This window comes from Oryctolagus cuniculus, chromosome 17 (assembly GCF_051225735.1).
Source record: "Oryctolagus cuniculus isolate XC-2025 breed Fujian yellow rabbit chromosome 17, ASM5122573v1, whole genome shotgun sequence".
In the NCBI taxonomy this organism is placed as follows: Eukaryota; Metazoa; Chordata; class Mammalia; order Lagomorpha; family Leporidae; genus Oryctolagus; species Oryctolagus cuniculus.
The window spans coordinates 38,091,010-38,117,326 of record NC_142883.1 but is presented as its reverse complement, the minus strand read 5'-3'; the positions used below and the strand labels follow the sequence as shown (position 1 = coordinate 38,117,326).

The 26,317-nt window shown below is 45.8% G+C and overlaps 2 protein-coding genes across 11 annotated transcripts in view; one reads left to right on the top strand and one right to left on the bottom strand.

Moving 5' to 3' along the window:
• TADA2A (transcriptional adaptor 2A) overlaps window positions 1-25,617 on the bottom strand; it is a 56,655-nt gene extending 31,038 nt beyond the window's left edge. For 3 of the 6 annotated variants that reach the window (XM_002719249.6, XM_051824704.3, XM_089317375.1), the window contains exons 1-6: window positions 25,480-25,617; window positions 22,760-22,880; window positions 16,590-16,696; window positions 14,433-14,492; window positions 3,769-3,860; window positions 1,716-1,873 (exon numbers count right to left, since the gene is read on the bottom strand). In XM_002719249.6, coding sequence (XP_002719295.1) covers window positions 1,716-1,873; window positions 3,769-3,860; window positions 14,433-14,492; window positions 16,590-16,696; window positions 22,760-22,784 — 442 coding nt within the window. In that variant the 5' untranslated portion in view covers window positions 22,785-22,880; window positions 25,480-25,617. Of the gene's footprint in view, window positions 1-1,715; window positions 1,874-3,768; window positions 3,861-14,432; window positions 14,493-16,589; window positions 16,697-22,759; window positions 22,881-23,228; window positions 23,329-25,479 lie in introns of all 6 variants that reach the window. The other 3 variants (XM_089317373.1, XM_089317374.1, XM_070061048.2) reach the window with 3 other exon arrangements.
• A 63-nt stretch (window positions 25,618-25,680) lies between these two features.
• The window catches only part of ACACA (acetyl-CoA carboxylase alpha), a 318,142-nt gene continuing 317,505 nt past the window's right edge, over window positions 25,681-26,317 (top strand). For 2 of the 5 annotated variants that reach the window (XM_089317362.1, XM_008271162.5), the window contains exon 1: window positions 25,684-25,848. Coding sequence is in view for 1 of the 5 variants with exons in the window: in XM_008271159.5 (XP_008269381.3) it covers window positions 26,127-26,164 (38 nt within the window). In the remaining 4 variants the exon portion in view is untranslated. Of the gene's footprint in view, window positions 26,165-26,317 lie in introns of all 5 variants that reach the window. The other 3 variants (XM_008271164.5, XM_008271159.5, XM_051824672.3) reach the window with 3 other exon arrangements.

Sequence of the window (26,317 nt, the reverse complement as noted above, 5' to 3'; positions counted from 1 at the left end):
ACTAGACTCTCTAAGCAACTCATTTAAGATGATAAACTCGGGGCTGGCATTGTGGCATAGAGGTTAGAGCCACCGCCTGCAATGCTGGCATCCCAAATGAATGCTGGTTCGAGTCTGGGCTGCTCCACTTCCAATCCAGCTCTCTGCTATGGCCTGGGAAAGCAGAAGATGGCCCAAGTCCTTGGGCACCTGCACCCATGTGGGAGACTTGGAAGAAGCTCCTGGCTCCTGGCTTTGGATTGGCACACCATTGGGAGCTGCAGCCATTTGGGGAGTGAATCAGTGGATGGAAGACCTTTCTCTCTCTCTGCCTCTGCTTCTCTGTAACTCTGCCTTTTAAATAAAATAAATTTTTTTTTTTTTTTTTGACAGGCAGAGTTAGAGAGAGAGACAAAGAGAAAGATCTCCCTTTTTCCGTTGGTTCACCCCGCAAGTGGCCACTACCTGCGCCGATCCGAAGCCAGGAGCCAGGTGCTTCTTCCTGGTCTCCCATGCAGGTGCAGGGCCCAAGGACTTGGGCCATCCTCCACTGCACTCCTGGACCACAGCAGAGAGCTGGACTGGAAGAGGAGCAACCGGCACAGAACCAGCGCCCCAGGTGGAGGATTAGCCTAGTGAACCGTGGCACCAGCAAAATAAATAAATCTTAAAAAAAATAAAAATAAAAAAGATAGGGGCTGGCATCATGGCACCGTAGGTTAATCCTCTGCCTGCAGCACCAGCATCCCATAGGGGCGCCGGTTCTAATCCTGGCTGCTCCTCTTCTGATCCAGCTCTCTGCTATGGCCTGGGAAAGCAGTAGAAGATGGCCCAAGTCCTTGGGCCCCTGTACCCATGTGGGAGACCCGGAAGAAACTCCTGGCTCCCGACTTTGGACTGGCACAGCTTCAGCTGTTGCAGTCTTTTGGGGAGTGAACCAACGAAGGGAAGACCTTTCTCTCTGTCTCTAACTCTCACTATCTGTATCTCTACCTCTCAAATAAATAAATAAAATCTTAAAAAAAAAAAAAGATAATAAACCCTCCAAAGGGATTGCTAAAGGCTTCTACTCACCACAGCATGGAAAGGTTGGTCCCTTTTTCACATCTCATCTTACAGAAGCAAGCACTAAAATTAATTGCTATGTTCAAGAGACTCAGAGAGGGCCCAACTACACAGTGGTTTCGGGTTCCCAGATGTCCAGTAAGAACTCTGACCCCTGAGAGATGTTCCTTCTTTGCCACATTATAGGCATTTTTTTAGGTTTATTTATTTGAAAGGCAGAATTACAGAGAGGGAGAACAAGTGACAGAGAGAGAGAAATTTTCCATCTACTGGTTCACTCCCCAAATGGCTCCAAAGGTCAGGGATGTGCCAGTCTGAAGGCTGAAGCCAGGAACCAGGAGCTTCTTCCAGGTCTTCTCCCATGTAGGTACAGGGTCCCAGGGACCTGGGTCATCTTTCACTGCTTCCCAAAGACATTAGTAGGGAGCTGGATGAGAAGTGGAGTAGCTGGGATTAGAACTGCTGCCCACATGGGATGACGGCACTACAGACGGCAGCTTAACCCACTGTGCCACAGCACCAGTCCCTCTCTGCCACATTATAACCCTGACTCAAGAGCTCCCATGCCAACTCCCCCTTTATTCCACATACTCTTTAACTGTTCCAATCACTGTTCATACAGGGCCCAGCAATGTGCTAAGCATCTCTTACCAAACCAGGGAGGCACTTACAGTGAAATGGAATGGCCGTGTCAGCAGTTTTTGCCTCCTCTGCTTGTTTCAGGTTTAGCAGGGTAGATGCAAACAGAGGGTTATTGATGAAATGCTTCATATAGTGCTTCTCACACTCTTCCTTCGTCTTGGTGCACATCTGATTGGCAACATCTTGCCTTTAGAAAGGAGAGAAGGAAGCAATACTTTCATTCATACATAACTGTCAAAGTGGTTTGTTCTTGATATTTTAAGTCACAGGCATAAGATGTCTGTAATTTGATAACTCCAAACTAATGTAACAAAGATATCCACAGAAAAATGAGACAAATATAAGTCTCATATTGGTATAATCTCATGTTCCAAATTTTGTATTCCAAGATATAGAAACAATAACTAAAAAGTCCTTTCCTGGGGCCTTTGCTGGGGCATAGTGGGTACTGCCACTGCCTATGGCAGCACCAGCATCCCATATGGGTGCTGGTTTAAGTCCTGGCTGCTCCGCTTCTGATCCAACTCCCTACTAGTGTGCCTGGGAAAGCAGTGGAGGATGGCCCAAGTGCTTGGGCCCTTTACCCACATGGGAGACCTGGAGAAAGCTCCTGGCTCCTGGCTTCAGATCAGCCCAGCTCTGGCCAAAAGAAAGGAAGATGACTAGAAAATCTGTGGATTTCTCTGTGACCCAGACCTCAGGGAAAGAATTGCTATAAATGATAAGAAACTACCTTAGAACAGTAAACATCGCACTATACTAATTTTATTCCTGTATAATGTTTTATAGGTTATAAAACATTTTTCATGAACAAACATTTCATCTCTAGAACTCCTCCAATCTGCCAGGCAGAGCTAGAAACACTCACAATATAAATTAAGTCAATCATAGGATTAACGTTACAGTGTGGATATTTTTAGTATTTCAATTCCATAGGAGACAAAAATGTAGTACAAAAACATTAATAAACTTACTCAAGAACATAAAGCTTGTAAGTGACAAACCCAGATTCTACACTCAAGCTTCCTGCCTCCTAGGCCAGGTGGTGGACAGGCAGAAGCCCTCCTGTCTACAGCACTACATCCCTGGTCCTCCCTCCTAAGGCTTCACTACTCGCTATTCTGTGTACTTAAATCACTTGTATACATAGTTCTGATGCCCTACTAAGCTATCAGCTTCTTGAGGGCAGGACGGATGAATAGATCTATCTATCTATCTGTTTGAAAGAACTATACAGCAAGAGAAGGAGAGACACAAAGAGAAACTCTATTTGCTAATTTACTCCCCAGATGGTTGCAACAACTTGGTTGGTACCAAGCTGAAACCAGGAACCTGGAGCTTCTTCCAGGTCTCCAATGTGGGTACAGAGACCCAAGCACTTGGACCATCCTGTGCTGTTCTCCCAGGTGCATTAGCAGGAAGCTGGGTCTGTAGTGGAGCAGCCGGGATTAGAACTGGCGCCCATGTGGGATGCCAGCACTGCAGGCCATGGCTTAACCTGCTATGCCACAGTGCTGGCACCAGGATGCATTTCTTAATTCCTAGCTCTAGTGCCCCCACCACCAAGAAGCAAGTCTTCTTTGTGATCTTTGCTTAGAAGGAGAGAGGAGGGACTGGCGCTGTGACTTAGCCGGTAAAGGTACCACCTGCAGCCATCCCATATGGGTGTCAGTTAAATTTCTGGCTGCTCCACTTTTGATCTAGCTCCCTGCTAATGAGCATGGGAAAGCAGCAGAGGGTCTAAATCTTAGGCCCCTGCACCCACGTGGGAGACGCAGAGGATGCTCCAGGCTTTGGTCTGGCCCAGCTCCAGCTGTTAACGGCCATTTCAGGAGTGAACCAGCTGATGGAAGATTTCTCTGTCTCTCCCTCTCCCTCTCTAACTTTGCCTTTCAAATAAATAAATAAATAAATCTTTAAAAAAAAAAAAAAAAAAGAGGTGGGGGCTGGCACTGTGGTGTCGTAGCTGGGTCAACAGGAAAGCTGCTGACATTTTCTCATTTTGAAGCTCTTCACTTTGTCCTTAACAGCAGCCACCTCTCTGAGCACTAGGGCAGAACAACTCTTACCACCAAGTCTTACCAATTTCCAAAGCCACAGTCCATCACGGCTTCCAGAAGGGCCATTTCTTCTTGAGCAGTCCAGCTGGGGTCAAGAACAGGAAAGTCTGAGGTCTAAGGAGAAAAAATGTTGCCTAAGAACAGAGATAGAAATGGAACCCAGGGATCCCAACACAATACTAGTTCATGGCTAATGACTGCCATTCTCATGGTATAAAAAGACACCCAAAGTATATTCTCATTAGCTGTCTACTTCTCCCACTCCTATTTTCACCATTAGCTGTAAGAGTCTTTAATAAATATTATATGGGCCGGTGCTGTGGCGTAGCAGGTAAGGCTGCTGCCTGCAGCGCCAACATCCCATATGGGTGCCAGTTCATGTCCTGGCTGCTCCATTTCCTATCCAGCTTCCTGCTAATGGCCTAGGAAATCAGCGGAAGATGGCTAATGTGGGAAGCCTGGATGAAGCTCCTGGCTTCAGCATGGTTTAGCCCTAGCTGTTACAACCACCTGTGAAGTGAACCAGTAGATGGTAGATCCCTCTCTTCCTGTCTCTGTCTCCTAAATAAATGAATCTTGAAAAAAATCAAAAACAAAAGAATTACTAAAAATAATCTTATTTTATTTAAAAAAATTCTTTTAAAGATTCATTTTATTTGAAAGGCAGAGTTACAGAGAGAGAGAAGGAGGGAGGGAGGAAGAGAATAGGAAGAGGGAGGGGTTCACTCCCCAAATGGTTGGAACGACCAAGGCTGGGCCAGGCCAAGGCCAGGAGCCAGGTATTTCTTTCAGGTCTCCCATTTGGGTGCAGGGGCCCAAGATTTGGGCCACCCTCTGCTTCTTTCCCAGGCTTATTACCAGGGAGCTGGATTGGAAGTAGAGCAGCTGGGGGGGACTTCAACAGGTGCCCATATGGGATGCTGGCTCAGCAGGTGGCAGCTTATCCTGATATACCACAGAGCCAGCCCCGAGATTATTTTCTTTAATGCAGTTGCAGTTACTCTGAGATTACTGCATGTAAGTTATGAAGTAAATCAAATTAAGTCATTACACTGATATCACTGGAAAGTAGGATTTGGGGCTTGGGAAAATGAAGAGATATAGATGTAAGATCAATGAGGTTGGGGGCTGGCACTGTGGTAAAGTGGATAAAGCCACCTTCTGGCTTTGGATCGGCTCAGCTCTGGCTGTTGTGGCCATCTAGGGAGTGAACCAGTGGATGGAAGACCTCTCTCTCTCTCTCTCTTTCTCTCTCTCTGCCTTTCCTTTTCTTTCTGTGTAACTCTTTCAGTAAAATAAATAAAGAAAAAAATCTTCAAAAAAAGGAAATAATCAGCACTTATCCTGTTTTTCTGACACAAAATTTCCTTTGGTTGACCACACAGATAATAATGTTTCTTTTTATGGAATTATTCGGAAAAAAAATTAAAAGGAACTATAGACTTAAAAATCACTATTTTGCCATCCTTTATCAGTTAACAGATATAGACAACGATAATAAATTAATTCAGTGTAGTTACTAAACATAAATATCAATTTATAGGAAACACAGATAACAGAGAAACATGTTTCTCAACAAAATACAGATCATACTAATCTCTATAAGACATACAACCCAGTTTTTCAAAGTTAAATAAATTAAGAGAAACCAGAGAGAAGCTTGCACATTATTGAACACATGGAGGCACCTGAAGGGTGGTGTGCCCAGAGAGGACATGGAAGTTCCACGCCATGCCCCTTCCCATGTGCCTTGCCCTGTGCATGTCTTACATCTTTCTTTATCTGAGAGGCAGAGAAAGAGATAACTGGTTCATGCCCAAATGTCAACAACAGGAGCCTGGCACTCCACCCAGGTCTTCCAAGTGGTTGGCAGGGACTCCCACCTGCTGCCTCCCAGGGTGTGCATTAGCAGGAAGTTGGAATCAGTTGGGGATGGTGTTGTGTCCAGCAACCCATACAGAAGGACCAACTCAAGTCCCTGCCGCTCCGCTTCCAAACCAGCTTCCTGCTAAAGCATCTGGGAAGGCAGTGGATGATGGTCCACATACTTGAGACTCTGTCACCCACATAGAACAGGATGGAGTTCCTGAATCCTGGTCCAGACATGGCTGCTGTAGTCATGTGGAAAGTGAAGCAAAAGATGGAAGATCTCTCAATCTCTCTCACTCCCTCTCTTTATTGTTTTACTTTTCAAAAAAATAGTTTAAAAAAAAAAAAAAAAAAAAAAAAAGGCAGACCAGACCTGTGACTTGAGCATGCCATTCCAATAGGATGCAGGCATTCCAAGCAGCATCATTTTTATTTTTTAAGAAGATTTATTTATTTGAAAGTCAGATTTACACAGAAGAAGGAGAGGCAAAGAGAGAAAGGTCTTCCATCTGCTGGTTCACTTCCCAACTGGCTGCAACAGCTGGGGCTGCGCTGATCCAAAGCCAAGAGCCAGGAGCTTCTTCCAGGTCTCCCATGTGGGTGCAGGGGCCCAAGGGTTTGGGCCATCTTCTACTGCTTTCCCAGGCCATAGCAGAGAGCTGGATCGGAAGTGGAGCAGCTGGGACTCGAACTGGTGCCCTTATGGCATACTGGCACTAAAGGCGGCAGCTTCTTTACTCGCTACGCCACAGCACTGGCCCCATCAAGCAGCATCTTAACCAATGCACCAAATACCCACACTTTGTTTTTTTTTTTTTCTTAAGATGTATTTTATTTATTTGAAAGGTAGAATTATATACACAGAGAGAGGTTTTCCATCTGCTGATTCACTCCCCAGATGGCTGCAACTACTGTGTTGGTCCAAAGCCAGGAACCAGGAACTTCTTCCAGGTCCCTCACATGGGTGCAGGGCCCAAGCACCTGAGCCATCCTTTGCTACTTTCCCAGGTGCATTAGCAGGGAGCTGGATTGGAAGTGAAGAAACCGGGCTTGAACTGGCGAACATATGAGATCATTTTAAGAGCCAGTGACTGGAATATGGAAATTTTATTACACCATGTATATAGGTAGTTACAGTGCATAGCCCCCAAATGAACTTCTAGAATTCATACCTTCTCACTTTTTTTTTTTTTAGAGACAGAGAGAGAGGTCTTCCATCCACTGGTTTACTCCCCAGATGGCCACAATGGCTGGAGCTTCACCGATCTGAAGCCAGGAGCCAGGAGCTTCTTCCAGGTTTCCCACATGGGTACAGGAGCCCAAGGACTTGGCCGATGTTCCACTGCTCTCCTAGGCCACAGCAGAGAGCTGGATCGGAAGAGGAGCAGCCGGGACTAGAACCGATGCCCATATGGGATGTCAGCACTTCAGGCCAGGGCTTTAACCTGCTGCGCCACAGCACCAGCCCCCATACCTTCTCACTTGATATGGGCTTGACCTGTGATTTGCTTACAAAGACACGGCAGCTTCTACCTTCATGCTTGTAACCCACTAAGTAAAAAAATTTAGCCTCTTTGCTGGACAGACTCTGTGGAGAAGTCACGGGGAAAGCAAGCAGCCTAAGTAGGGAGTCACCCTAAAACAAACTGGAGAGAAACCAAGGACTCCAGTGATGGTTCCCGCGGATCCCCAGTCAGTTAAATCCACCCTAATGAGGGGTTCACGTACAGGAAATAAGTCTATGGAGGCTTCCAGGACCATCTCACTATACAGAACTTAGAGCTTCTCTCTCTGTGTCTGGTCTGGATTCCTGACTCACAAAACTGTGGGAGATAACAAAATGGTTGTTGGTTTTTTTTTTTAACATTTTATTTATTATTTTATTTGAGAGGTAGAGTTACAGAGAAGGAGAGGGAGAAACAGAAAGGTCTTCCATTCACTGGTTCACTCTCCAAATGGCCACAATGGCCAGAGCTGCGCCAATCCGAAGTGCTTCTTCCAGGTCTCCCACATGGGTGCAGGGGTCCAAGGACTTGGGCCATCTTCCACTGCTTCTCCAGGCCATAGCAGAGAGCTGGATTGGGTCCGGCACTGTGGCACAGCAGGTAAAAGCCCTGGCCTGAAGCCCTGGCATCCCATATGGGTGCCGGTTCGAGACCTGGTTGCTCCACTTCCGGTCCAGCTCTCTACTATGGCCTGGGAAAGCAGAAGATGGCCCAAGCGGGCCCCTGCACCCATGTGGGAGACCTGCAGGAAGCTCCTGGCTCCTGGCTCCTGGCTTTGGATCAGCACAGCTCCGCCTATTGCGGCCAACTGGGGAGTGATCCATTGGATAGAAAACCTCTCTCTCTCTCTGCCTCTCCTATCTCTGTGTAACTCTTTCAAATAAATAAATAAATGTTTTTTTTTTTTTTTTTTTAAAATGGAAGCAGAGCAGCCGGGACTCGAACTGGGATGGAGGATTAACCAACTGTGCCACAGCGCCGGCCCCAAAATGGTTATTTTAATCCAAGTTGTTATAGGATGGCTGTTTACAGCAGTGGATAATTGAACACCAGTCTTTTTAATGTTTGAAACTTTTATAATACAAAGTTAAAGAAAAGAAAGTTACATTGATTATTACATCTTTTGTCAGTAACAGCAACAACAACAAACTTATAGGCTGGTGTTGTGATACACAAGTTAGGCTGCCACCTGAGATACTGGCATTCCACACTGGAAGCCAGTTCCAGTACTGGTTGCTCCAATTCCAATCCAGCTCCCTGCTAACTGCTAATGAGCCTAGGAAAGCAGCAGAAGATGGCCCAAGTGCTTGGGTCCCAGCATCCCCCACCAGCCCATTTGGGGAAGTGAACCAGCAGATGGAAAATCTCTCTACTCTTTCAAATAAAATAAATACATCTTTAAAACAACTGTCACGATTTGTAAAATTATACCATTAATAAGCAATACATTTTTATCTAAGCATGTACTATGGATATGCCTAGTGCATAAGATATTATGAGATCCAAGAGAACAATTTCAGGGTCTATATTTGTATTCAGTGCATAATAACCACTCTCAATCTGGCAAGCATCATATAGACACATAAACACGACAACTCATACATTAGCTGAAGAGCCTATGTTATTCCTAAAACTGTATTTTAGAATAATAATTACCCTTCACCAACTTTGCTGTAGATAAACAATAAAAATTTTCCATAGTGCACACACACTCAAAAGGCATGAGGCAGTTCTTCTTAAGTTGAATCAATGTTATTCAACTCCTGGCCCAACCTCAGCCCAGAGGAGCCAGAATCTAACAGCAGGGTCTACAAATTTACATTTCTAAGAGGCTCCCCAGTGATTCTTATGCACTAAAATTTAAGAATCACTGGGATAAAGGGTGTGACAGAAAGAGCTGCCTTCAGTTGTTCAAGGTTCTAAGAATTACAAGACAAAAAATAGAAACAGAACTCAGAAATCTTGATTAATGCACCACCCACCACAGCATGAGTAACTCCCAAAAATACAGCACTGGGAGATGATAAAAGTACTAAAAACCATTTAAAGTTATGAAGCTTCATATGCAAAAAATTGAGTTTTTAGTGGTTTCATGTATAGAAAGTCAAAATTTGGTCATCATTCCTACGGAAGGAAACATTCTCTGGGGACAGATAAGATTGCTCACAAAGAGTATGAGTAGCCCACCGAAGCTCCCAAAGTAAAAGAACTCTTAAATGTGTCTGCTCATGCAGAAGACAGAATAGCTCAATCAACTCCCGGTAAGCTTCCCCACAATTGATAAGGATGTGTATCAACCCACCCATACCACACTGAATGATCTCTTTAAGGAATTATTTCACTATTTAAATGAATAAATTTGTATTCTGGCTCCAGGCCTTCTTGTGTGAGTTTGGGAAGAATAAGTTCTCTGAAGATCTGATAACTCTGGTGAAATAAACTTGGTCACAGCTACTCTGAACACAACTTTCCAATCCTTCATTCATTTTGCAATTTAAAAAAGGGAAAATTTTTCATTAAGTCCTTTTTTAAAAAAACATTTATTTTATTTATTTGAAAGGCAGAGCTGCAGCGAGAGAAGGGGAGAGAGAGAGATCTCCTATCCAGGGTTCACTCTCCAAGTGGCTGCAACTGCCCAGTCTAGGCCAGGCCAAAGCCAGGAGCCAGGAGCCTTCATCAGGGTCTCCCACATGGGTGCGGGAGTCCAAGCACCTGGGCCATCTTCCATTGCATTGCTCTCCCAGGAGCATTAGCAGGGAGCTGGATCAGAAGTGCAGCAACTGGGACTCCTGAACCAGTATCCATATGGGATGCTGGCACTGTAGGTAGCAGCCTAAACTGTTGTGTCACAATGCTGGCCCCTTCAAGTCTTTTTTTTTTTTTTTTTTAAGATTTTATTCATTTATTCAAGAGGCAGAGTTACAGAGAGAGGGAGAAACAGAGAGAAAGGTACTCCAATTGCTGGTTCACACCCCAGATGGCAGCAACCGCTGGAGCTGAGCTGATCAGAAGCCAGGAATCAGAAGTTTCTTCCAGGTCTCCCATGTGGGTGTGTTAGGTAGGAAGTCAGATATTGATATTGAGGCCATGTGTGTATGAGAAAGGCCTGGAGCCCAGCATCTTGCCCTGCAAAGTCCTGCCCAGACCCTGATAACCTCCCAGGTGGGCCCAGTCCTTCCTCCAAGGAAAGCTCCCAGAAGAATTCTCTCTCCTCAGGACCTGATAACATGGGGCAATAAAACCTTCTCAGATGCCCTAAGGGAAGCCCCCCTACTCAAGGGAAGCCCCTCCACTCTGCCCTTGGCTGCCAGCACATCTGGGGAGGAATTTGCTAATTTTCAGCCAACAAACCCTTTCACCAGGACTCTCCATCCTTTGTCCTGGAGGAGAGGGAGCAGTGGGTAAACAGACTCCCTTAAAAACTTAGGGAGTCCAAGCAGACTGTGTCCTCAGCTCTCTGCCTCTCTACTGAGCCACCTGCCTGGCCTGCCCGCCCTCCTGCTCTCCCTCCTTCTCTTCTTCCCTCCCTCCTTCCTTCCTTCTCTCCATTCAACCATGTAACCTCGCTCTTCCCCGGTCCTCCGAGCAACTGGGTGCTCTTTCTATCTGTCCTTTCCATTCTCATGGATGCCCTGTCCCCAGTAAAGCCTTAACACTCTGCTCTCTGTCTCATGCCTCAATTCTTTCTTGCGTGAAGACAAGAACCCCACGGCTTCCACCATAGCCTTCCCTCCAGTAACGGCTACAGGGGCCCAAGCACTTGAGCCATCTTCTACTGCTTTCCCAGGCCAATAGCAGAGGGGGATCGAAAGAGGAGCAGCCGGGACAAGAATTGGCACTGAAATGGGATTCTAGCAACGCAGGTAGAGATTTAGCCCAGTACACCACAGTGCCGTTCCCCCTTCAAGTCTTATAATTAGTGAAAACATTACTTAAAAGAAAAAGGGAGACAGATGTTTAGCCTAGGGGTTACAAAGCTGTGTCTCATGTCAGAATGCTTGGATGTGATTCCCAGCCCTGGCTCCTGACTCTGGAATACTTAATGCAGACCCTGGGAAGCAGCAGTGACGGCTCAAGTAACTGAGTTCCTGCCACCCAGGTGGGAGACGTCAACTGAGTTCCCAACTCCCAGCTTAGGCCTGGCCAGTCATAGCCATCACAGGCATTTGAGGAGTGAACCAGTGAATGAGACCTCACTCTCTCTGCCTCTAACATAAACGAAAAAATTTCTTTAAAAATAGACCAAAAGGACTCACAGGAGTGCTGGGAAAGGCTAATCAGTTAGTTCCAAAGAACTCTTACAAAGTACCTATTTTCTATTACTTCATTATGGTCTAAAATCTTTCAGTATTATAGGTCTAGAAACAGTTTTAATAGGATCCAAAAAATGTTCAAGCTGATTCAGAAAGTTGCTGATTTCACTCCTCCTGGACTTTCAAGACACCAAAGTAAATAGCAACAGTGCTATTGTAGGCAGAATTCTAAAAGTGTCCCCACCTCCTCCCAAGATTCTTGACCCCTGATTATCCAAACACAAAGGAAGTACTGCTGTTAAGGGACTTTGCAGACAGAATTAAGGTTACTGATCAGCTGACAAAGGAGTGAGCTGATCCTAAGTGGGCCCAGTGTAATCACAAGGGGCCTTACTAGGGGCCTTTGAAGTAGAAGAGGAAGGTAAAAGGACTGGAGAGATTCAGCATGGGAGAGATGAGGCAAGACAGATCACAGAGATTCCAAGCATTTCATTAACAATCCTCAAGGACTTTGCATTGTTGGCTTTGAGGATACAGAAAAGGAGCCAAGAGCCAGGAAATGTAGGTAGCCTCTAGAAGCCAGAGAACAAGCCCTGGCCAACAGCCAGTAAGGAACAGCAGGTGTCATTTCTACAACTTCAAGGCAGTGAATTCTGCCAACAATCTGAAAAAGCCTGTAAGTGGATTCTCCCCCAGGCCTCCAGATAAGAGCCCAGGGCAGTCAATACCTTCATTTCAGTCTCATGGGACACAGGGCAACTAGGCTGAGGCTAACAGTCATCTGACCTACAGAACTGCAGGCTAGGTACTGTGGTGCAGCGGACTAAACCACATACTGGAGTGACTGGGATTGAGTCTGAACTCTGCTTCCGATATAGCTTCCTCCTAGCATGCACCTTCAGTAGAAGTAGCTGGGTCTATGCCACCCATGTGGGAGACTTGGATGGAGTTCCTGCCTCGTGGCTTTGGCCTGGCCCAGTTGTTGTAGGCATTTGGGGAATGAAACAGCTGATAAAAAAATCTATCTCTGTTGCTCTGCCTTTCAAATAAATAAAAATACTTTAAAATGACCTACAGATCTGTGAGATCATAAATTTGAGCTGTCTTAGGCCACTTAATATTTGATAATTTGTTACAACACCCACAGAAAACTAAGAGAGTGCCAAATGAGTAATCTGCAATGTGAAATTATTACTGCCATATCAGCCAGCATTCTTTCCTTTCAGAAAGATTACATGGAGCCAAATATCAGAAAACTGCTTGGTGAGTTAGGAGATTTAGCTACATATTTACTGTGCTGTGCTAACTGACAAAACCATGTTGACAAAGGTGTATCTACATGGCTGTCGAGTAGACCAGATATTCACTCTAGCTAATTAAACCACCCCTTCTCCTCCCTGGTCAGGGCAGGGAAGGACAGCAGCCCTTTCACTCTCTCTTTAAAGGTTTAAAGGTGGCAGCACAGGAATCAACCTAGATGTCCATCAACTGATAACCAGATGAAGAAAATGGGGTACATGTACATGACGGAATACTACTCAACCATAAAAAAGAATGAAATCCTGTCTTTTGCAACAAATGGATGCAACTGGAAACCATTATGCTTAGTGAAATAAGCCAGACCCCAAAAAGATGGAAATCATGTTTTCTCTGGTTGGTTCTAATTAAATATATATATAGATATATACATATATATAACTAAAATATATAGAAAAAAGGAAGGAAGGAAGGAAGGAAGGAAGGAAGGAAGGAAGGAGGGAAGGGAGGGAGGAGGGAAGGGAAGGGAAGGGAAGGGAAGGGAAGGGAAGGGAAGGGAAAGAAAAGAAAAGGAAACCAAATGATGTATTTGAGCTAAACTGACATCTTGTGATTTGACTGCTGTATATAACCCTAATCTATACCCCTGTGGAACAGTGATCTATCTTTTACTTGTAGAGCCCATTGTTTAGAGTAGCATTAAGCCTGTAATTAAATTATAAGATAAATTCAAAGTATGTTATCACAAAAATTCAAAAAAAAAAAAAAAAAAAAAGAAAGGAAAAAGGAGGGAGGGAGGAAAGTATCAATGCATTCTTGGAATCATATCTATGAAATTCATGAAATCTATTCTCTTATATATCAATCAATAAAATATAGGGGCCAATGCTGTGGCGCAGTGGGTTAAAACCTTGGCCTGCAGCACAAGGCAACCCATATGGGTGCCGGTTTGAGTACCAGCTACTCTACTTCCTATCCAGCTCCCTGCTAATGCATCTGGGAAAGCAGCAGAGGATGGCCTAAGTCCTTGGGCCCCTGCACCCAAGTGGGAGACCTGGAAGGAGCTCATGACTCCTGGCTTCAGATCAGCGCAGCTCTGGCCGTGGCAGCCATTTGAGGAGTGAACCAGTGAATAGAAGACCTCTCTCTCTCTCTCTCGGTCTCTGTCTCTACCTCTCTCAGTAACTCTTTCAAATAAATAAAATGTTTTTTTAAAAAAGATAAATAAAAAATAAAGTAAACCAACCCTAAAAATAAACATTGAATACCACCCCCTTACTCCCCCCAAAAAGTGGCAGTATAAACAATCATAGTCATATCTTATTCCAACCCATAAGTCAGTCTGTCCCTTCAAAGTGATTTTACACACAGTATTAACTCATTTGCTCTTCTGTTCATTTTATAACTTAACTCTCAAAGGATAACTAATGTCCCCAAAGTGGAGGGACAGAATGCCACACACCACCAACATCATGAAGCACACTGGCAGCACACACTGGACAGACAGTACCCTGGGTTGATGAGTATCAACCAACATACAGGGCAACATACCTCTTTACCTCACATTGGACAATACTGAAAAATACGTCCCTCATTACCTTATAAACTGAAAACAAAAATGAGTGGTTAAGTCTAACTGTACTTAAATACCTTAGTAGCTCCATAAAACCCCAATAAAACTTACTGGATAATTATTATGAAATCCAGAAGAGGAGGGAAAAAAAGGGAAAGAGATATTTGGCGATAACTCCCAGACTAATACTTAAAAAACGATTGGAAATTCCCAGTAACGTCATCATTACCATTATTTCATATGTATGATCACTTTGATGTTTCTTGTACTCAAATCCTCGAGTGAAACACTGCAAAGAAAGCAAAATTAAGTTACTAAAACTTGCTTTAAAAATATCTTTTTAAAGGATAGAAGACAGTTTCTGGATACCCTTGTGATAGGTTTTTTTAAAAAATATATTTTTAATGGCTGGATTTATGACACAGCAGGTTAAGCAGATTAAGTTAATTCTGATGCCAGAATTTCAGATCAGAGTGCTGATTTGAATCCCGGCTGCTCTACTTCCAATCAGCTCCCTGCTAATGCACCTAGAAAGCAGTGGAAGCTGGCCCTAGGACTTGGGCCCCTGTCACCCACATGAGAAACCTGGGTGGAGTCTGAGGCTCCTGGCTTCAGCCTGGCCAGCCCTAACTGATGCAGTCAATTTTTTTCTTTTAATTTTTTTTTTTTTTTTTTTTGATAGGCAGAGTTAGACAGTGAGAGAAAGAGAGAGACAGAGAGAAAGATCTTCCTTTTCTGTTGGTTCACCCCTCAAATGGCCACCACGGCCAGTGTGCTGTACCGATCCGAAGCCAGGAGCCAGGTGCTTCTCCTGGTCTCCCATGGGGTGCAGGGCCCAAGCACTTGGGCCATCCTCCACTGCACTCCGGGGCCACAGCAGAGAGCTGGACTGGAAGAGGAGCAGCGGGAACAGAACCGGCGCCCCAACCAGGACTAGAACCCAGGGTGCTGGCACCGCAGGCGGATGATTAGCCAACTGAGCCACAGCGCCAGCCTGATGCAGTCATTTTGAAAGTAAACCAGTAGTTGAAATAATCTCTCTTTGTCATTCTGCCTTTCAAATAAATAAATAATAAATACATCTTTAAAATAGATAAATAAAATTTTAACTGATACATAATAATTAAACAAATCTATGGGGTACAGTGTGAAATTTCAATACCTGTAGACAAACTGTAATGCTCAGATCACGGTAACTGGCATATACATCACCCCAGGCATTTAACATTATTTTCATGTTGAGAACACTGTGTGGAGTTTTTAAGAATTAATTTAATCTTGTCTGAAGGCATAAGAGAATGGTACACTATGATCACAGCTTTTCAGTGCCTCTCAAAGAGAAAAACTCCACCTTCAGGAAGAGCACGAGCCCTGGCTCTACACTCACCATATTGCAGCAATTCCAGGACAAATACTATTTTCGTATTTAAAAATAATTTTTTTAAAGATTTATTTATTTTGAAAGCCAGAGTTACAGAGAGGGAGAGACAGAGAAAGGGAGATATTCCATCTGCTAGTTCACAATGGCCAGGGCTGGGCCAGGCTGAAGCCAGGAGCTGTGAACTTCTTCCAGGTCTCCCACGTGGGTGGCAGGGGCCCAGGTACTTGGGTCATTATCTAGCTGCTTTACTAGGCCATTAGAAGGGAGCTGGATCACAGCTGGAACAGCAGGGACATGAACCAGAGCCCATATGGAATGCTTGCAATGCATGCAGTTGGCGGCTTTACATGCTGTGCAACAACACCAGCCCCCGTATTTTAAAATTCTGAAATCAGAATTCTGTACATTTCACAACTTTCTTTAGTTGTTTTTATGCATCAACTTCTAAAATATGGATGCTTCTTATAATCAATAATGTTTTACATCTGATCAGACATGGTTATTTGCCATGTGACCTTGAGCAAGTACCTGAACTCTCTTTGCCTGAGTTTCTTTTCCTTTAAAACAGGGATAATGATCATCTTTACTCCATAGGATTTATAGTGGTGATTGAAGGGTTAATTCACGTAAAGTACTCAAAATACTAATTGGCACACAGTAAGCCCTTATAATTAATTAGTTTGTTCCCTTTTTTTTCACCTGAACAGAGGTTACTCTCCAACAAGACAATAAACAGTGTCATTAAGTGGAACAACCCGCCAGCTCTGTCTCCCGTAGTTCCAGTACTTTGAATCTACTTGCAAAACCAGCTTAAGCTGGAGATAGAGCGTCAACAGGCTGCCTCATCTATTTGCTCTGTTCCCTAGCTCTTCACTGGTAAAATGTGTAACGCGAGACTGACTGGAAGGAACGGACTGAACAATGTATGAGCAATCGATAGTAATCTCTGAATTACTACACCCATAAACCAGACAAGGAGAGGCAAGCCTCTCTTGACTGAGTTACCTGCAAGCAGAGGAAAAAAGGAGGTGGCCCACATTCAGCACACTTAATGTAAGGCTCCATCAGGTAGGAGGAGCAGCCTCTGCAGGGTGGCTTATCAGAGGGATCATCTAGGACAAAGAGAAAACAAATACACTGTTTCAAAACACCTATGGTTAGCTTAACTACAAAAAGATAAAAACCACAAAGGACCACACAAGTCATTGAACTGTGCAGAAAGGTTCACAGAGATAAGACGAACTCATTCCAAATAAGCAGCAAAAAAGTATGCTGCTTTGTATTTCAGGGCAGCTTTGCTGCTACCTACACTGTACTTGTTATTTCAAACCTCACATAAGCAGATACGGCCCACACACACAGATTTATAAACCCAAGATTTAAATGGCAGATTTCACGTTACCCACAGCTTACTTTTCCAAGGGGAAAAAGTATATACACACACACACACAAAAGTATACCTACACAAAACATACATACAGTAAATCTGACAAAACGGTAACAAGTGCTGAAGCTAGGCAGCAGCCATATAAGTATCACCACACTGTTCTTTCTTTCAACTTTTCTTTAAGTTTAGAAGTTTTTCATAATAAAATGTTGGAGGGAAAAAGAAAACTCATTTAAGCGTGTATCTTCAGATTTAAACTTCACATGAGCTGGGATTTAAACCCAGGAAAACTCCCTCCCTTTCCTGGAGGGAAGTACAGAACACAGCAGACCACCTCCCACTCCCAGCGACAGTGGTATGTCTCTGAAATACCAAGGCCAAGGAGTACACTCTGAACTAGTGACAATGCAGACAAATGTGTCCCTGGCTGACTCCCCAAGGGAAACCCAGCAAAACTATTCTCTGTCATCAACTGCAGGAATCTAAGAGAACAAAGGCTTTGGAGGTAAGGGTTTACAGGTATTTGGTAACCTGAGGCAGGAATTCTCAGATTCCATAACAGCATTTTCCTCCCTGAAGTCCACGCAACACTATATATGTTTCAAAGTCTTTTTTCCCCCCACTTAAAAATATACTGTAGGCCGGCGCCGTGGCTCACTAGGCTAATCCTCCGCCTAGCGGCGCCGGCACACCGGGTTCTAGTCCCGGTCGGGGCGCTGGATTCTCTCCCGGTTGCACCTCTTCCAGGCCAGCTCTCTGCTGTGGCCAGGGAGTGCAGTGGAGGATGGCCCAAGTGCTTGGGCCCTGCACCCCATGGGAGACCAGGATAAGTACCTGGCTCCTTCCTTCGGATCAGCGCGGTGCGCCGGCTGCAGCGGCCACTGGAGAGTGAACCAACGGGAAAAGGAAGACCTTTCTCTTTGTCCCTCTCTCTCACTGTCCACTCTGCCTGTCAAAAAAAAAAAAAATATATATATATATATATATACACACACACACACACACACACACACTGTAGAGGGCTAGCATGTGGCATAGCAGGTTAGGTCCTGTTTGTGATGCTGGAATATATAGGTGAGCCGGTTCAAGTCTTGGCTGCTCCACTTCTGATACAGCTTCTTATTATATACACCTGGTAAAGCAGCAGGAGCTGGCCCTAGTGCTAGGGCCCCTGCCACCTATGTGGGAGACATGGATGGAAATTTTAGCTCATGCTTTTGGCCTGGTCCAGACCTGGCTGCTGTGGCCATTTTGGGGAGTGATCAGCAGATGGAAGACCTTGCTCTCTTTTCAAATCAACAGGTAAATTAAAAAAAAAAAAAAAAAAAAGGAAACATACTGTATTTTTTCCATGACAATACACATAAATCTTTCTCATTCTTTTTAGTGGCTGGTAATATTACATTGTGTCAATCATCTAAACTAATGGTTCTCAATTTCTCTCTACTAAGAAATTTTTTTAAAAGATTTATTTATTTATTTGAAAGGCAGAGTTACAGAGAGGCAGGGGCAGAGAGAGAGGCAGAGAGAGTGAGAGGTCTTCCATCCACTGGTTCATTCCCCATATAGCCGCAACGGCCAGAGCTGAGCTGATCCGAAGCCAGGAGCCAGAAGCTTCCCCCACGTCTTCCCTTGCAGGTGCAGGGGCCAAGGACTTGGGCCATCTTTTACTGCTTTCCCAGGCCAAAGCAGAGAGCTGGATAGGAAGTGGAGCAGCCAGGACTCGAACCAGCACCCATATGGGATTGCTGGCACTGCAGGCGGCAGCTTTACCCACTATGTCACAGCGCTGTGCCCACAAAGAAATTGTGGAACTCCAAGGATGTACTTTTTTTTTGTTGCCACAATGACTAGGGAGCACTACTGGCATTTTGCAGGCAGGGGCCAAGGATTCTCAGCATCTTGCAATACTTAAGACATTCCTATGCAACAAAATGCGACCTGTGTCTTTTCAAATATTCAAATTTGAGGTGAAAACCCTCAAATTACATGACCCAGGAATTAATATAATAAAGCAAGATATTTGAGTCTTAACATACATTGAAATCTCCAGTAAGGCAACCAAACAATTCTAGAAGAGACTATTTTGTTCTGCTCAGAACTTAACCAGGAGTTATTGTGCTTGTGGTACGTCTTAGTAATCAACACAATACACCTGAATCACTGTTTTTGTAGTTGTAGGATGCAGTGTTTCAACATAAGTACAAACATCTGACTACTTAATCTTCTCAGTGTAAACATACTGAGATATTTCATTTCATTGTAAATTACTTACCTTTACTAGGGTATTTCAAAAAGTTTGTGGGAAATGGAATTAAAATATGAGCTTAATGGCATCGGCGCTGTGGTACAGCAGGTTAAGGCCCAGACCTGCAGTGCCAGCATCCTATATGGGCACCAGTTCAAGTCCCGGCTGCTCCACTTCCAATCCAGTCCTGTGCTGACCTGCAAAAGCAGCAGAAGATGGTCCAAGTCCTTGGGCCCCTGCACCCATGAGACCTGGAAGAAGCTCCTGGCTCCTGGGTTTGGATCAGCACAGCTCCAGCTGTTGGGGAATGAACCAGTGGATGAAAGACTCTCTCTCTCACTCTCTGTCTCTCCTTCTCTCTCTCTGTGTAACTCTGACTTTCAAATAAACAAACAAATCTTAAAAAAAAAAAAAAGGAGCTTATTTTGGTGCAAAACTATCTTCTGCCCAAGCATCTGGGAGTCTTCAAAAAGTTCATGGAAAATGCAAATTATGAAAAAAAAAACACATGGATTTCAATCAACTTATATTTATAAAAATTATTATTTATTTTAAATCTGAAAAGCAGAGATAGACGGAGATCTTCCACCTGCTGCTTCATTCCCTAAACGTCCACAGCAACCAGAGCTGGGTCAGGCCAGAGCCAGAGGCCAGAACTCCATCTGAGTCTCCCACATAGATGGCAGGAACCCATATACTTAAGCCATCATGTGCTGATTCCCAGGATGGGTAGAGACAAAACTTGAACCAATATGGGATGTGGGCATCCTAAGTGGAGTTTTTTTTTTTTTTTTAATACTTATTTATTTCTTTGAAAGAGTTACAGAGAGAGAGAGAGAGAGAGAGAGAGAGAGAGAGGTCTTCCATCCGATGGTTCACTCCCCAGATGGCCTCAACAGCCGGAGCTGTGCTGATCCGAAGCCAGGAGCCAGGAGCTTCTTCTGGGTCTCCCACGTGGGTGCAGGGGCCCAAGGACTTGGGCCATCTTCTACTGCTTTCCCAGGCCATAGCAGGGAGCTGGATCAGAAGAGGAGCAGCCAGGACTACAACAGGATCCATATAGGATGCTGGCACTGCAGGCCAAGGCGTTAACCCAACGAGCCACAGCGCCGGCCCCCTAAGTGGAGTCTTACCAACTGTGCCAAATGCCCTACCCTAAAAGTACCTTTTGGTTTCATTTTTTTCCACAAACTTTTTGAAGTATATTTGGGTTTATCGCCTTTCCTATAGTTAGAGCATTATTTCTATTTTTTGAAATTCTATGTGTAGATATATTTGTATTATCTAAGTATTGCATTTTCAATGATAAAAGGGGTTTAAAATTATGAAATCCGTGGGTATCAGCAGGTTCAGAACAATTGCTCAGAACAATTAATCTAATCAGCTCCCTTTCGGTTGGTCAGCATTAATTTTGTTTCTGACTTTTCATTTTTAAAAAGAATGTTGAGATTAACAACTATGTGAATGTAATAGCTCACATTTATTCCTCAGGATATATATATATTTTTTTCCTCATTCTTGAACTGTTGAGTGTGTAAAAGACTGCTACAGGATTTTTAAGAGACCATTTATTTGAAAGGCAAGAGTTACAGAGAGAAGAGAGAGAGGGAAAGAAAGACATCTTCATCGCCAGGGTTACTCCCCAAATGATTACAATGGCCAGGGCTGGGCCAGGCCAAAGCTAGGAGCCAGGACCTTCATCCCAGTCTCCCATGTAGGTGACAGGGGCCCAAATATTTGTGCCATTTTCTGTTGTTTTCCCAAGAGCATTAGCAGAGAGCTGGATCAGAGGTGGAACAAACAGAATTCGATCCAAAACGCATATAAGATGCTGGTATTGCAGACGGAGGCTTAACCTGCTGCAGCACAAGGCCAGCCCCTGTTGCAGGATTTTGAGGCTCTCTGATACTGATATAAACAGCCAAATTGTTCTTCAAAAAGATATTCAGGAAAAAAAATATTCAGGAACTACCTGTGATGTTGCTACCCCAAATTAAATGGTCATATCAACTGACCCAGTTACTTGGGTTCTTGCCACCCCGTGGGAGACCAGATTGCCTTTCTGCCTCCTTGCCTTGGCCTGGCCCAACCTCAGATGTTGTGGGTGCTGGTGAGTGAACCAGCAGATGAAAGATATCTCTTTCTCTCTCTCTCACCCTCCCTTTCTGTCACTCTGCCTTTCAAACTAATTTAATTAAAAAGATATTCCAGAATTTTCTATAGCCTAGAACAGAAAGGCTTTCTTATTTTAACCATTATTCAAAATCCAGAGGCAATAAAAAGCTAACACCTGCTCTGCCACAACACCAACCCTTCAATACTGAATTTACTAAAAGTGATCATTCTGCTGAGGTTAATTCTCAGGAAATAAACACTGAGGTACTTAAGGGTAAAGGGCCATGATATATGTCACCTATCTCAAAGTGATTTGGAAAAGACACTTGGTATATGTGTCTATTCTTACAGTGGAGGGAGCGAGTGAGTACCAATGAAAAAAGCAAATGGACTGAAAGCTTAATAAATGGTATGCAAATATCTTTTATATTCTTTTTTTTTTTATAGGCAGAGTGGACAGTGAGAGAGACAGACAGAAAGGTCTTCCTTTTGCCGTTGGTTTACCCTCCAATGGCTGCCGCGGCCAGCGCACCGTGCTGATCCGAAGTCAGGAGCCAGGTGCTTCTCCTGGTCTCCCATGGGGTGCAGGGCCCAAGCACTTGGGCCATCCTCCACTGCTCTTTTGTATTCTTACTCTGGTAACTTTTGATAAGTCTGAGATTATTTCCAAATAAGTTGACCAATTATTTTATAAAAGGTGCGGGAAACTGCAATTTTAGTTTATATTCCCAGCACTGGATTTAGATCTTCTGTATGTGTAAAGCCAAAGAGTGGACTGAGGGCCGGCGCCGCGGCTCACTAGGCTAATCCTCCGCCTAGCGGCGCGGGCACACCGGGTTCTAGTCCCGGTCGGGGCACCGGATTCTGTCCCGGTTGCCCCTCTTCCAGGCCAGCTCTCTGCTGTGGCCAGGGAGTGCAGTGGAGGATGGCCCAAGTGCTTGGGCCCTGCACCCACATGGGAGACCAGGATAAGCACCTGGCTCCTGCCATCGGATCAGTGCGGTGCGCCGGCCGCAGCGTGCCGGCCACGGTGGTCATTGGAGGGTGAACCAATGGCAAAAGAAGACCTTTCTCTCTGTCTCTCTCTCTTACTGTCCACTCTGCCTGTCAAAAAGAAAAAAAAAAAAAGAAAGAAAAAAAAAAGATGCTATAGGTTCAAAAGACAAATCCCACTACTTTAAGTCTAACTCCAGGATAACCAGACTATGCCTGGTCTATTTTAGCTTTGTTTTTCCTAAGATCTAAGCTTATATGTTTGTATCATGTGTTCAGTGGGCAGTCAATAAATACTGGCTGATTTTATTTGATACTGTCCTAATTTCTTTAGGATTGGCTAACTTCCAAGTGCTTATGTTTCTTTCTTGATCAACTTCAACTTGAGTTTGCCATTAACATTCCCCGGAGACTCGTTCCCACTGTACTTACTGCTAAAGGAACCCAAACGGTCCATCCCCTATTTGGCCAAGACTGCTGCTTTAATCTTCCTCCGGGCAGAGCTTCAAGATCTCAGAACTGGGCAACAGGTCCACCGAAGCTTGATGAGCCTCTATGAACAGACCAAAGGAGCACACGGATCAGAACACAATTCAAAGGGACAGGATGTATGACATATTCAGCTCTGTCACATCCTAGCTTTGTAATGCTGAGAAACCATTCTGTGTCTGTAAGGCTGTTTCCTCCTCTGTAGAGTGGATACAGCAGTATCTTCCTCCCAACCTGCTGTGAGAATTAGGTGTCATGACCACATCTGTGCCCCGCCCTTAGAAGCCTGTGGTAAACACAATAAATAACCATTGGTTCTCTGCCCCGCAGCACTTCTCTCTTTAGCCCTCTTTGGAGAACTGACCCTTCCGCGTTTCATGGGGTATTGGTGGAGCTCCCAATCCCAACATACCAAGCTCAGCCCAACAGAAGCTGAAAGCAGGAGACTTCTTGCTGCAATCCGGATCTTGAGTAAGACACAGGGGCAGCAGGCACCTGGTGCACAGCCTTCACTGTCAAAGAGTCTGACACTTGAGGTCTGCCACTGTGAGCCCTGTTCCCAGGGTGGCCCATCTGTTTACTCCTCCCTCATTTCCCTATCTTTCCGACAAAATGTAATCTGAATGATTTCTGTTACTGGAAACCAAGGAATCCTATCCATTACGATACACATTTACTCATTAATTTATTCCTTCAACAAAGTTACAGGGGCTGGCACTCTGGTGCAGCAGGTCAAACTGCAGCTTGAGACACCAGCACCCCATATCCAAGTGCCAGCTGCTCTGCTTCCAACCTAGCTCCCTGCTGATACACCAGGGAAGGCAGTGAAGATGGCCCTAGTATTGGACCCTCAGAGTTTCTGGTTCCCGGCTTTGCTCTGGCCCAACCCTGGCCATTGCACACATTTGGGGAGTGAACTAACAGATGGAAGAGCAACTGATCACTCTTTCTCCCTCTATAACTCTCCAGGAATTGAATAAATAAATCTTAAAAAAAAATGTACAAAAGTACCTTTTTTGAAGGCAGAAACTTATTGTTTCACCCTAAGCAAAAAAAATCCTCTTTATTCTATACATCCATGATTTTGTCTTTTTTTTTCCAGATTTTTTTTCTTTTTTAAAGTTCTTTTTTCTTTTCTGGCACTTTTCACATTCTTCTCGATAAGAACACCTTCTGTATATTTTCCCCCACTTTTAAACTAAATGAAAGCAGGGACTGCATCCAATACAAAACTTTTTATTTATTTATTTGACAGGTAGAGTTATAGACAGTGAGAGAGAGACAAAAGAAATGTCTTCCTTCCGTTGGTTCACTCCCCAAATGGCCGCTACGGTTGGCGCTGCGCCAATACGAAGCCAAGAGCCAGGTGCTTCTTCCTGGTCTCCCATGCAGGTGCAGGAGTCCAAGCCCCTGGGCCATTCTCCATGGCCCTTCCGGGCCACAGCAGAGAGCTGGACTGGAAGAGGAGCAGCCGAGACAGAATCCAGCGCCCATATGGGATGTCAGCGCCACAGGCGGAGGATTAACCAAATGAGCCATAGCCCCGGCCCCTCCAATACAAATTTGTATATCTTTAAAGTACCAAACACTGTGCCAAGCATGCAGAAGGAACTCAATAAACCTATAAATACTGGACAACTAAATGCTGGTTCTACAAAAGGATAATGCATAGTTCTCCCGGAGTGGCTTCTTTCCCCCAGAAATCTTTGGCTGGCAGAATAACTCATCATGACACTCGGGTAACACGGCTGCCAGTAAACTCTGCCTTTTTGGTTGAGGTGGATGGGTCTCCCTCTGCTGGAAATAAACGTTGATCTCTGGAGAAGAACGAGCTTAACAAGGGCACGTTACACACCCAAGAACAGAGCCCCATTTACAGAGCTGCTGCGATTTTCCACGTGCTGACTGGCAGCGCGCTAGGCAGAGTCTGAGGGATTAGGCTTCCTGCCTAGCGTCCCACAGCTAGTGACACAGACGGCCAATTAAGGGTGTGCAGGAGGCAGTCTGAGGCACACCCCCATGCCACAAAGCACGCTACCGTAATTAGGCACAATATCGACATGAGCAAAACCGTCTTTCCTCCTCTTCTCACAAGAGACTGCCTCGTGACACTGACATCCACGGCACAGTGGGCGCTAGCTGCAAATCAACACGGGCCAAATTCAAATCAGTGCCTGGCAGGCGGCGGGGAGGAAAAGCTGTGGAGCTGGACGGCCCAGATCCAAACCTTGGCTTCGCTCCGGAGCCGCATGCTCTTAGGCAAGTCACTGGATGGATCTGAGCCTCGGCGCCACAACAGGGCCTAAACGCCTCCTAGGGGAGGAGCATTTGGAAACTCAACGGGAAGCGCCGGGGCCGGGCGGCACACGCACCGGCTGCAGTCGGCGTGACCACGCGCACCATTGCAGAGACGGGAACACAGAGGCTCGGACCACGCGAGGCCGCGCAGACGCGGGGCGGGGCCCAAAGGGTCAGCCGGAGCCCGGCGCCGCCCTCCCCCACAGCGCGGCGTGACACCGCCCGCCGCCGCGAGGGCACACAGCTCGCTCTCCGTCGCCGTCGTCCCCAATGACCCCCCCAGCCCCACAGCGTCCCGGTCTCCCCGCCAGAGGGGCTCGCGCCCCGCCGCCTCCCTGCCGGCCCCGCGCCGCCTCGCGCCTCACCTCTCGGCGGCCCCCGCCTCCGCGCCGAGGATCCGCCAGCCGCGCGCGCGCGCAGCCCGGCCTTGCGTGCGCGCTCCCGAGCGGCGCAGTCGCGAGCGCGCGCCGCCTCCGCCCCTTCCCGCGGCGGTCCCCAGCCTTGGCGGCCCCTGCCCGGCGGCGCCGCCCCTCTGCCTCTAACCCGGCCTCCGCCGCGCGCCCGCCGCCGCCGCCGCCGCCGCCGCCGTCCCGGTGCCTGAGCACTGGGAGCATGGGGCTGAGCCGCTCGCCTGACTCTTGAGTCGGACCCATAATCACTTTTCCCGTGTGGCGCGTGGCCCGTCGCCAGAGGCTTCCCGGTTCGTGGTGCCGTTCGATCCCCTCCGGAGTGCGGTGAGGCGGACCGGGCCGGTACTGTCTGGGTTTGGGGGTAAACATTGCCGCCTCCACCCCTGTGGAGGGCCTGGGCCCGAGGACGGTGAGCCGTGGCCGCCTCTCCCGTGCGGGCCTCGCAGTGCCGCTCATGGATTTTCCAGGCTGAATGAATGGCTTAGGGGTGAGGAGGGTACCTTTCATTCAGATGCTTCTGGAACGTGGAAATTGCCTTCTTTGGAAAGAAGCAGTCCCACTTTGGGCTTCAGAGGCCCAGATGGAGGCACTTTGATGAGAGGATGTGGTGGTCCACTCTGATGGCAATCTTGAGAGCTAGGTATGTCCCAACACCTCTTACTACTACTACTACTGATTCGTACCTTAGCTACCGATTGTCGAGTACCGATTGCATGCCAGGCATTGCGCAAAGCAGATTACACATACAGTCTCACTTTAAACAAGCGTGTGAGGTAAGCACTAGTATTATCCC